The following is a 12612-nucleotide window of genomic DNA, read 5'->3' on the forward strand; positions in this document are numbered from 1 at the left end:
ATAGAGGTCAAGTGACCTCCGAGCATACCCAAGAGGTGTATGCCACCAAGCTACAAAAATACACATGCACACCCACGATCCAGGCGCCATCTCGTGGCCGATGTAGTTAGTGCACTACGTGTGTTACATAAACATACAAGATTGATATAGTGACTAAAACCAAAACGTCGGGGCGTAAAAAAGGTAAGCAGGAGGTCATAATTTTACACTTTCTGGGGACATCTACCCCCATATAGCCTAAACTCACAAATAGAGTGCTATAGGCTATAGTAGAGGGATACGGGGGATACATCACAGTATCGTCATAATTAGAAGGGGAGGGGGAAAGACAGCACGGGGCACCGGACAGTAATGTAATTAACATATACAACACAGAAGATCACATAATACCTCAAAAGGGTTAACAATAAAAGATCTACTGGGCAAGATTTACTCCAAGGAGCATATCAGGGGTCTAGCATACATGAGAGCTCTATTTTGTCATTTAAACCAAGGGGGCCCATAGCGTTGGTTTGTAGGATTAGCCAGGTTTCTCTCCTCAGTAGCATTTTCTCTCTATCGCCCCCTCGTCTTTGGGGCTCCACCCTTTCCAATATTGCGAATTTTAAACCTCTGCCATTCCCCCCATGTTCCTCATTCATATGTGTTACGAGCCTTGTCCCACTCTTTCCGGATTTTACCGAGCTTAAATGCTCCCCCATCCTAACCTTCAATGGGCGAGTGGTTTGGCCTATGTAATAGCGGCCACATGGGCAGAACATCACATACACCACAAAATCCGTGGTACAGGAAAAGAAAGCCCTAGCCTGGAAAACCTCCTTCCCCACCCGTACACTCCTCTGAAGTAGCATGTGGGGACAATGGACGCAATGTCCACATCTGAAGTTTCCCTTGGGGATGGTTCTAGTCAACCAATTTGTCTTCCTAGGGGTAATAAACTCACTCCGAGTGAGCATATTCCTCAAGGTGGGTGCCCGTCTAAAGGCCACCCGTGGTGGTCCCCCCACTTTCCTCGACAAGTCAGTGTCCTTCATGATAACGTCCCAGTGCCTAAAGATGGTCTTTCTAATCTTCTCTGCCATAGGGGTATAGTCAAAAGTAAAGGTCATTCTTTTACTATCTGATATTTTTCCTTTTTTTGAGACCAGCAAGTCCATCCTTTCCTGCTTTTTAGCACGTACTCTGGCTGCTCCCAGTTGGACAGAGTCATAGCCTCTTTTAATAAATCTTTCAGTCATCTCATCTGCCTGGCAGTCAAAGTCCGATTCTTTCTTATTATTTCTCCTCAATCTCAAGTACTGTCCATATGGGATTGCCCTGATGACATGTTTCGGGTGAAAACTATTAGCATGTAAGATTGTATTTGTCGCCGTCGGTTTTCTATAGCCCTTGCTCTGAATCCCATCGTCCCGAATCACTAATTTCAAGTCCAAAAAAGTCACCTCTGTATGGCTCAATTCTGCCGTAAATTCCATATTAATTTCATTGGTATTCAGATACCTCATAAATAAATCAAACTCATGGTCAGAGCCTGACCACACCACCAGGACGTCGTCCACATACCTCGACCATTGTCTGACGCATCTCCGAAACGGGTTGTTCTCGGAGAATACGGCAGATTCCTCCCACGCCCCCAGGAAGAGGTTCGCAAAGGAGCATGCCACCGGGGTCCCCATGGCGGTGCCGGCGGTCTGTTGGAACCAGCGCCCATCAAAGAGGAACACATTGTGCTTCAGCACAAACTCCAAACATTCACATAAAAAATCAATATATTCATCATCCTTATTAGTACGTTTCAAAAATTGTTTGACCGCCAGCACCCCCAAATCCTGAGGAATACGGCTATACAGACTGACCACATCTTGTATGTTTATGTAACACACGTAGTGCACTAACTACATCGGCCACGAGATGGCGCCTGGATCGTGGGTGTGCATGTGTATTTTTGTAGCTTGGTGGCATACACCTCTTGGGTATGCTCGGAGGTCACTTGACCTCTATTACGCGTTAATAGGGCGGTGTGGCTTATTTTGCCACACCTACGCCGGCTGAGTTTCAGTATAAATGTTTTACGTGGGTCAGCCGTGCGACCTGCAGGTCGCACCTTTTTCGCGTCACCAGGCCCCGCATGCGTACCGCGATCTGGGCTCCCTCGACCCGCCGACCAATCACCTCCAAGCACTGGCGCCGACGCACAACCGGAAGGGGCGGGGCTTATCCCCGTCATATACCGGAAGTGCTTCGGCGGCCATTTTGTGGAACGCAGCGTGACCAAGCGTCCTGGTGGACGCGAAACGGCCGTCGCCGACCCTTCTGCAACCCTGAGCACCCACCTCCACCCCATCCTGCACAGTATCGTCATGAGAATCAGGTGATATCCATTTGACATCTCATATTGCACAAGCTGTTTTAATAAATGAGCTGAATGACGGATGGTGCCCGAATCTGCTTCTTGTTTACAGTGAATTCATGCAATACTTCCTTCCTACTATGTACACAGGGCACACGTCAGTGGCTGAATTTGTATAGTGCAAGTGATTGACTGTGCGAGAAGTTTTGGCCCAGTGTCATTCTACCCACTGAACTTTCCTGGATTGCTAGGAGTGCCACACTTGCTTTTCTTGGATCACAGATATCTTTGACCAACTACTTATGTCTGTGCACTGCAGAGACCACCCTGCTTGTCCTTCCCCACCTCTTTCTAACGCCTGCCATACACTATTCAGCCGCAGTTAGGTGGGGGAACCATCAATTTGACCAATTAGATGTATGAATGCCGAATATATGCAAAAAAAAAGAATTGTATAGTGTATGGCCAGCTTTAGGGATAATACATGTCACTTGCTTGAGCACTTACAGGCTCTAGGAAGTGTCAGAAGATCACAAAAGATTTTAACTGGCAAATCTCTGCAATATGTGTGCAACTTTAGGACCCTTCACTAAATGTATGCATTTAAGAGGAACTTTAGTAAATATATGGTAGCTTAATTAATACAATTGCTTATTTTTTTTACAGTATTACTTTGTAATTGGATATCCAGAATAATGTATTGCATTCTGCTAGGTCATTACGTTGCCTCTTTAAGCAACACAGCATTTATCAGCATTAGACAAGACAAGACAAATAACATTTATATTGCGCTTTTCTCCTTGCGGACTCAAAGCGCCAGAGCAGAGCAGCAGCCACTAGGGCGCGCTCTATTGGCAGTAGCAGTGTAAGGGAGACTTGCCAAAGGTCTCCTACTGAATTAGTGCTGGCTTACTGAACAGGCAGAGCCGAGATTCGAACCCTGGTCTCCCGTGTCAGAGGCAGAGCCCTTAACCATTACACCATCAGCCAACTGCTAGCATTACCATACTATATCATATTTTTCATATTTATTAAGTAAGGTATCTATGTTATTTTGACATATAAAAATGTTTCTGGGTCTCTGCTTCCTATACTTGCTTTGCCAAGAATGCAGAAGTGTCTAAAATCATTGGAGACTGCTGGCAGAACAAACAGTTTGTTTTCAATCAAAGAGATCCTATCTGGATCACATACTGTATGTTGAGAAATAAGTATCAAATATGAAGCATACTTTCCCATGTATGGCTGCAACTCTTTATACTATATTACAAATTATTAATTATTATTAATTTGTTCCCAGTTGATTATAACCTGTGATATTCTACTCAGCAAATGATCTTTTATCTTAATATTTTCATTGGGCTAGTGAGAAATCCATATTCATGCCTACTGGGGCCCTTGTATCAAATACTGCCACATTGATTCTTTTTGTTGTTGGGTCTTGTCAAAATCCCCTCTTCTTCAGGTAATACCATAAGCAACTTAAAAATTCCCATTACTTAAAGGCCATCCAGTTTGTCATTATGGCATTCTACAAAGTGATTAGCCAGGGGGATACTTCCCAATCCTGACTAAAATGTCACGGAAATGCTACATTACACTCATGTGAATGGGCATTCAATTGTATTTACCTCTGTTGTAATACAGTTTATGAATGACCTTACAGTCCGATACGTTTAGCATCCTGCCTTGTTATTTCTCTCATTTTCAGCACATATGGGAAAATTTTACATCCTGAACAGTTAAAATTTTCTCTAGGCAGTGGCACCCTTCCAAGCCATGTAGTTTCAGTGGTGTGATTGAACTCTAAATGGACCAACAGGTCTTGCAGATGTGTGCCCTGCGTGATGTTAGTAAAGGTCTGGGGCCAACTATCTTAGCAAGGTTTCTAATTGTAAGACCCCCCCACTTCATTTTTTTTCAAGATCTCACACGGGGCTCCTTAGTGGGTTCCATATGTGGTAATGAACCTCAGAGAAGCCTTATTACTCAGGTGAATCTCTGTGGCTCCATAAAACGTTCACTGTGGGGAGTACTTGAGAAACCCTGATCTGAAGCACCAATTTTATTTTTATGTATTTTAGGAATAAAAAAAAAAAATGTTGGACTTGTGAAGGTTTCTACTTAAAAAAAACGATATTCTGCTTATTACATTAATCCACAATGATGTCCCTCCTCCTGCAGTTTAATTTCAAGGCAGGGCAGTGGCATGGATACTCTTTCCGGTGGTCCTGGCTCTCAAAGATCTACATTCAATGGTGTTAAAAGTCTATGGTAACCAGTGCTGCTGGGTGTAGAAGAGGAGCCACAGTTCTGGCCCCAGAAGTGACAGCTGCTACTATGGTGTGGAGCTGGCTTTACCTTCCGCTGCAGATGGCAAGGTGATAGAGGCTGTAGTCCTGTTTAATGTTGTTTTTTTTGTTGTTGTTGTTTTCTCGCTCATTTGCCTGCATCAGGGCACTACAAATCTAGTTTAAAAAATATCACCACATTAGTTCAGAGATAGTAGCAGGTCCAGAGGCTGTGGATGCGGCGGCTGCTGCTACAACATGGCTGAGTCATCATCATGCGGTTTAGGCTGAAAAGGGATGGGAAACGACTGAACTCTGATGGCTACGAAATACAACAGCTGAAGGCTGCTCTCCAGGAACAGGATAGTAAAGGCATTGCAGTGGGTACAGATTTGTTTGCAATCATCTAATCAAATTACTCATCTGCAATAAAAACAAAGTCTGCTACTGAGTGCCAACACTGATAGGAACTGACTTGTACCTGGAACTAGGCCTTTGTTTTTCAAAAGGTTGCATATTTTTATACTACACAAGCCAATAAAGACTGAGGGCTAGTTAACAGTGATCAGATGCACTGCAGAATAATTCTGCATGTCAACTCACTGCCCATAATGCTATGGACCTGTTCACAGTACAGCGTTGTAACTGATCACGTTATTGTAACTCACTGCATGCAGGATTTGTAATAAAGTCTATGTCCAGTCTCTTTTGCCGTTCACTCTCATTATAATGTGTGCGTTACGCAATGGACCACTGTGAACCTAGCCGAAAGGTGGACACGAACAGTCCAATTTCTAGTGAAAAATCGTTTAAGCGATCAGAAATTCTGATCTGATTGGTTATAAATAATCTTTGTTGATGGGCACAATCGATTAAGAACGATTATAAAAACATCTGACTGGATTTTCGGCAAAAAATTGGATTTTCTTGTTGGTTGTGATAGATAGATAGATAGATAGATAGATAGATAGATAGGACAGATAGTTGATGGTGTAGTGAACGATTTCACTTTTGATCAGATTTATCTGATCACTCCATGATTTTTCACTAGAAATTGGAACGTTAGTGATCACTTTTAGAAAAAAAATTAGATTTGTATTTCTAGAGGAGAATATTTATATAACAAATGGTTTAAACTCTAGAACAATGGAGGACAATTCTATAGCTGCAATACAGAAGTGGCATAAAGGTTTTCCACAAACAAAAATGTTATAGCCCATCTGTTGTTGATGGTATTTACTTAATGAATGTAAATCTCCCCCATACAACAATACAGAGGCAAAACTCTTTGGCAGGAGTGATAATGAGGTGAAGAAGTGATAAAGTGCTCAGCCTCAGTACATTTCCATGTGTTTCTAGAGCTGCTTCATGATCTACAACACTGATTTTTAAAGCCCCAGTTGTACATATAGGTTACGTTTGCCTGAAAAAAGGACTATTGCACAGCTAACACTGTATAATACTCTTTCATTTAACTCTTCCTAATTCTGCCGTTAAAGAATTTAAAATACCTGAATAGTTAAAGAGAACCTGTACTGAGTAAAAATATTTAAAATAAACACATGAGATAACTTCGAATGAACATTACATAGTTACCTTGCCATCAGTTCCTCTCAGAAGCTCACCATTTTCTTCTGACACTAATCCCTTCCAGTTCTGACAATATTTTGTCAGATCTGAAATATATCAGTTGCTGTCAGTAAAATATCAGTTGCTGTCAGTTATAGCTGAGAGGAAAACTGATGTACCAGGTAATGTCCATGTTTCCCTATGGCTCAAGTGGGCGATGTTACAGTTTAACTGTGTGCTGACCAGAAAGCTGTTATGGGTAATGGCCATTTTCAAAATGGAGGACGGAAAATTCCCTTGATCACAGTGAACAAACAGGATGCGGGAGAGGAGAAAGACACCGAGGAGTAGACTACATGGAAGGTAAGTATGACTTGTGTATGCTTATTTTGACTTTTAATTTTCAGTTCAGGTTTTCTTTAAGTAAACTACTTAAACAGGAACTAAAGCGGAAATAATGTAATAAAAAAATGCTTCATTTTTACAATAATTATGTATGAATGATTTAGTCAGTGTTTGCCCATTGTAAAATATTTTAAATCCCTGATTTATATTCTGACATTTATTACATGGTGACACTTTTACTGCTGGCAAGTGATGTAGCTGCTATTTGCCGTTTTGGCAGTTGGAAACAGCTGTAAACAGCCATTTCCCACAATGCAACAGGGTTCACAGACAGGAAACTGCCAAAAGTACGTACTCAGAATTTCTTTGTGGGAGGGGTTTCACCACAATATCAGCCATACAACGCCCCCTGTTGGTCTGTTTGTGAAAAGGAATAGATTTCTCATGTAAAAGGGGCTATCAGCTACTGATTGGGATAAAGTTCAATTCTTGGTCGGAGTTTCTCTTTAAGACACCCACTCACTGATACATCAACATACAAAATGATTGTGCTGGTTCAATTATCAATCTACTACTTTCTACCTTGTCAGGTAGCCTCCTCATTGTGTCACATTATTAGGGTAGCTGCATGAAGGTCTACTTTTAACCAAAGGTTGGACAGGAACCCTTTTAATATTTCTACATTGCCAGTTAAACTTTTGTCTTTATTTTCTATGGAAAAAAACATACCACTCTCCAAGCAAGCGTAAAGAAAAAAGAACCAAGTCTTCACTTGCTATCAACTGCACAATGTGAATTGTCATTTGTATCGGTCTCTATACAAAAACATTTCTATGTGTTTATACCATTTTATGCAGTTCTCAGATTAATCTATCCTATTGCACCAGTTTTTGCCCATGGCTTTGTGCCTCCTCTTTTCCCCAATACTAACTAGAAGGTAATGGCCATAAACCTCAAGATAACAGAACTAGGATCAAAGAGCAGTGTTGTGACCAACAGTATGCTGCAGCCTAATGGCCCATCCTATTCCCAGCATGAAGCTTGCTTGATGGCACTAGCTTGATTGCAGGGGCATTTCTAGCCTTTTTGCTACTCCAGGTAAGAAGTCCTGTGACACCGCCCCCCCCCCCCCCCCCCCAAAAAAAAAAAACACACCACACACTACAAAATATAAACCATGTGCCATATAGGTTGGATGTATAATACAGGGAGTCCCTGAAATACAGTCCACCAATCCTGTTGCACAACTCCTTCCTGCACTACCCCAGCTTAGTGTGTAATTGAGTATAGTGCAGCATGAGCTGTGCTTCCGCCTGTCCGATCACCACTCACCCTAGTGTCCAGCATCTCCTACCGAATGTAGTGTGATTACACACTACATGAAGAGATCCAGCACTTGGGGGAGCAGAAAACAGTCAGGATGGTCGCACAGACACAGCATTGGACTCCAGAGGGGAGGTTAGAGCACAGCTTCTGCTCCACTATACTCTGCCTTTACACACTGGACTGGGGGAGCGCAGGAGGGGGACGGGAACAGATAGTGGGACAAGGGGACAGATGGAAGTACAAAGGGGGGCAGAAGTAGGCACAGAGCAACGCACACAGAGCCGGATCATCCACAAGGCACATTAGGCAGGTGCCTAGAACCAGGCGAGAGTCTAGGGGCCCAGTGTATGATAACCCCCAACAAATGTAGCCAAAATAGCTAGGTGGCCATCAAGCGTGGGCCCAAAGTCATTGCTTGCCTAGGGCACCATTTCACTTTAATCCATCTCTGGATGCAGAAGGGGATTTAAGGTGGCACAAGGAGACAGAAGGAGGCACAAAGGGAGACACAAGGAGGCACGGGGGGGGGGAGGGGGCAGAGGGACACACAGGGGGCAGGGGTGGCACAGGGGGACTGAAGGTGGCACAAGGAGACAGAGGGAGGTACAAGGAGACAGGAGGAGGTACAAACACCCATGGGGCGTGGCTTTGTCTGGGAGGTGTGGCTTAGTTTGGGGGCAGGGCATAATCAAGGGCATGGCGCCCCCCAGGACCAATGGCACGCCAGTCAGTGGCCTGTAAAGCCTATGCTTAAAAATGACCCTGCTTTATTGAGATCAAGTGACCACAATACTATAAAATTCAATCGCTCTAGTTATGTGGTCTGGCTGAAATGTAATGTCATATTTTAAGTACATAACGAACTTGCCTCGACTTTTGTCCATTTTACCCATACTTAGGAGGTGTGCAATGTTGATTAAAAGAGACAAATCAGAATTGGCAACATTTAAAGCCCAAGTCTGAAGCTGGTAACTGAAGATATGCATTACAGATACATGCCACCTGAATACCAGCGTACTGTCTGTACAGATTGCTTTCTATTCAGCAACTGGCAGAATTGGATCTCTCTGGCCATTTGCTATTGTATTTCCTGCTGTGGTTTATATCAGAAACTAACCTGCTCTTCCACCTTCCTTCCATCGCCACAAAATAATGTATACAAGCACATCTGTATAGGAACTGCTGTTAAACTGTCACTCAAAGCAAAACACAAAAGATGGTTTCAGGCAATGACAGTAATTTGTAGAGTGCATGTAGCATCTATTTGGTAGGGAGGTTTGCTATAATCTTCTCTTGCTCAGACTGTTTATAGCTAGATCACACAGTAGTATATCCATGTAGGCCAGGCACGACATTGAGGGCAGACCATGTTTACAAGAACTACAACCCAATAAACAGAATTGTTGCAGGAAGGGCAGAAATGTAACCACCAAAGCTGAAGTCATTGTATGCCAGCTGCCAGGTATGAGTGTGGTGTTTATAGGGGAATCTACAATAATAAAAAAAAATCCTGTAAGTTGACTTTAACGTGATAATAAGAGAGCAGCCCTCTACTCAGAGTGCTTCCTCCTTTCTGCAATGGAAAACAGGAAGCTACTGGCATCAAACAAATGTGTACACCGTGGTTTAGGGGTACATTATCATCTGCAGCTGAGCTACACTTTCCAAAACAAACTCAAAATAAATAGAAATCCTCTAGGATAGTAGACTGCGGCTGTACACAATTCTACCAAAACGTTCAAATTTCCCATTGTTTCAATAAAAACAAAAACTTGTATATCAAAATTGAATGGAATTCTTTTCAATCTAGAAAAATCTATTAAATTTCACAAGTATTCAATCTTTTGATCTATTAAATGTGGTGGACAATTCTAATTGATTTTTAAAACTGATTATATTTAAAAGATCATAACAGAAAATGGAAAAATGAAAAGAATTCCACTCATGAGATTTGTAGCCTAAGTACTCCACAAAGGATTCTTCACCCAGCTCAGTTCTAATCAAGAATTATACGGTAATGAAAGTAGTCAGGGAAACCTTGGGGGGGGGGGGGGGGGAGTAAGCATCGGAGGTAGAAACACACAAACACAGATACTATACTGCTGGCCGGACTAGGCAGGATTTTCATTCATGACCAATCCATTTTCTTCCCAGCATCTGTGATTTTCTGCCTACTTTTGAAGCACATAATGGTCCATATGCAATTCACTTTTTCTCCTAAATTTTCTCCTAGGTGATAATTTTTCATCTTCTGTTTACAATAACTTTTCAGCATTTCGTAATTTAAAAAGTATCAAAAGTAGTAGAAAAAGTAATATCAAAATGATTTGGTGTATTTTCTCATTAGCAGAGGGTTTAACCACTTGATGACCCACCCTTTACCCCCCCTTAAGGACCAGCGCTGGTTTGATTGATCTGTGCTGGGTGGGCTCTGCAGCCCCCAGCACAGATCAGGGTGCAGGCAGGGAGATCAGATTGCCCCCCTTTTTTCCCCCCTATGGGGATGATGTGCTGGGGGGGTCTGATCTCTCCTGCCTGCTGTGGGTGGCGGGGGGGGCACCTCAAAGCCCCCCTCCGCGGCGAAATTCCCCCTCCCTCTCCTACCTGCTGCCTCCCCCTGGTGTTCCGGGCTGCACAGGACGCTATCCGTCCTGTGCAGCCAGTGACAGGATGTGGTCTGTCACATGGCGGCGATCCCCGGCCGCTGATTGGCCGGGGATCGCCGATCTGCCTCACGGCGCTGCTGCGCAGCAGCGCCGTACAAATGTAAACAAAGCGGATTATTTCCGCTTGTGTTTACATCTAGCCTGCGAGCCGCCATCGGCGGCCCGCAGGCTATTCACGGAGCCCCCCGCCGTGATTTGACAGGAAGCAGCCGCTCGTACGAGCGGCTGCTTCCTGATTAATTAGGCTGCAGCTGGCGACGCAGTACTGCGTCGCTGGTCCTGCAGCTGCCACTTTGCCGACGCACGTTATGAGTGTGCGGTCGGCAAGTGGTTAAAAGGCATTTTATTGACAAGGTATAAAAATATCAACTTGGAGAAAACTAAAGAGAAAAAGTGAATTGCATATGGGCCAATGTGTCATAAAACTGTTAGAGCAAGTTGAGTGTCCACTTACAGCCATTGGTTTTTCCAGCAGAATATGGTATCCTTTCTTAGCAAATGCCACTGCTGGGTCCTAAAAAACAAAAGCAGTGAAAAATAAATAAAATAAATTAGGAAATCAGTGTATTAGTGTAAAGGGAGAGTACCAACCATAACCATTTTCAGACTTATATACATAGACGTTATAAAGCAGTATGCTGTCCCAACGTCACATACTCAAGCAGCTCAGTGTACAACATAGCAAGTCAAATGGTTCAGTGCACACAAGCTAAAGCCCGGTTCACACTGGCAATTTAGTGGCAAATGGATCCTTCAAAACAAATCTGATTACCAGTTGATCGGATCAGTTTTCACTCCGTTGTCACTCAGTAGCTTCCGTTCTGTGTCCTCACATTTCCCCAGACCCCCATCCCCAAAGTAGATTTTTCTCCTTAGAACGGTCAGTTTCTTCACTAGTGTGAAGAAACCTTCTGTTTTATCATTGCCCCAATGCAGTGCTTCAGGAAGGGCAGCATTTGCTGAATGCACCTAAAATAAATTTGGCAGAGGTGCATGCCACAAACGTTCCCACTGCCATTCTGGAAAACCTGCCAAGACAATTTCTTATCGAAAAGAAAAGCATTGTGCATTAAAATAAACGTTAAACATTTTGCAGATAGAATTAAATTCTAGATATTTCAGTCCCCACTCCAAAAAAATCCAACTGATGTGTAATGGAACGCGGAAAAGCCGCCGCGTGTACTGACAGCAAGGCGGCTGATTCCACGTCCAGCGCGGCGGTTTGCACGCAGCAGCGTGCGTCTGGTGTGGCTGGGTCTGTTAGTTCACACAGATTGAGAAATACGCGCGCGCGCTGAGAGGCAGAACCTTTATGACAGCCGAGGAAGGATCAGCTGACCAGGTTGGTCAGCTGACCTTGGAGCAAGTGACTATTGGTCAATCACTGATGGGTGGCGCCGGAGAGCGCTGCTCTATATATAGTCACTGCTGGTCAGTCTCAGGTTGTCTGCCGTTGCGAAAACTTACGTGGAAGCACTCAGACCTTAGTCAGATCCTACAGTGTGTTAGAACCAGGATGACCTAGGAATTCACACTGAGCCAGATTACTTCTGTTTATCATTGTGTTATACTTCAGACTAGTTCCAGGGTGTCGAGACCACGGACCTCACACCCAAGATTAGGGGCTTTGTGTTATCATTGTGTTATACTTCAGACTAGTTCCAGGGTGTCGTGACCACGGACCTCACACCCAAGATTAGGAACTTTGTGTTATCATTGTGTTATACTTCAGACTAGTTCCAGGGAGTCGAGACCATGGACCTCACACCCAAGATTAGGGACTTTGTGTTATCATTCTGTTATACTTCAGACTAGTTCCAGGGTGTCGAGACCACGGACCTCACACCCAAGACTAGGGATACTGTGTACCATCATATTATACTCCAGACTAGTTCCAGGGTGTAGAGACCACGGACCTCACACCCAAGACTAGGCATTGTTTGATATATGTTATGACCTACTGCTTTTCTGACTATCCCTCTGCTTTCTGATTCGGTACCTACGCATATCTGATTATACTTCAGACTAGTTCCAGGGAGTCGAGACCACGGACCTCACACCCAAG

The 12612-nt window shown here is 43.6% G+C and overlaps 1 protein-coding gene across 5 annotated transcripts in view; it reads right to left on the reverse strand.

Moving 5' to 3' along the window:
- The window catches only part of LOC137521345 (2,7-anhydro-N-acetylneuraminate hydratase-like), a 272083-nt gene that overhangs the window by 166113 nt on the left and 93358 nt on the right, over positions 1-12612 (reverse strand). For all 5 annotated transcript variants that reach the window (XM_068240474.1, XM_068240477.1, XM_068240475.1 and 2 more), the window contains exon 6: positions 11002-11061. In XM_068240474.1, the coding sequence (XP_068096575.1) occupies positions 11002-11061 (60 nt within the window). The remainder of the gene's footprint in view (positions 1-11001; positions 11062-12612) is intronic.

The sequence above is a fragment of the Hyperolius riggenbachi genome, chromosome 6, assembly GCF_040937935.1.
Source record: "Hyperolius riggenbachi isolate aHypRig1 chromosome 6, aHypRig1.pri, whole genome shotgun sequence".
NCBI classification, from domain to species: domain Eukaryota; kingdom Metazoa; phylum Chordata; class Amphibia; order Anura; family Hyperoliidae; genus Hyperolius; species Hyperolius riggenbachi.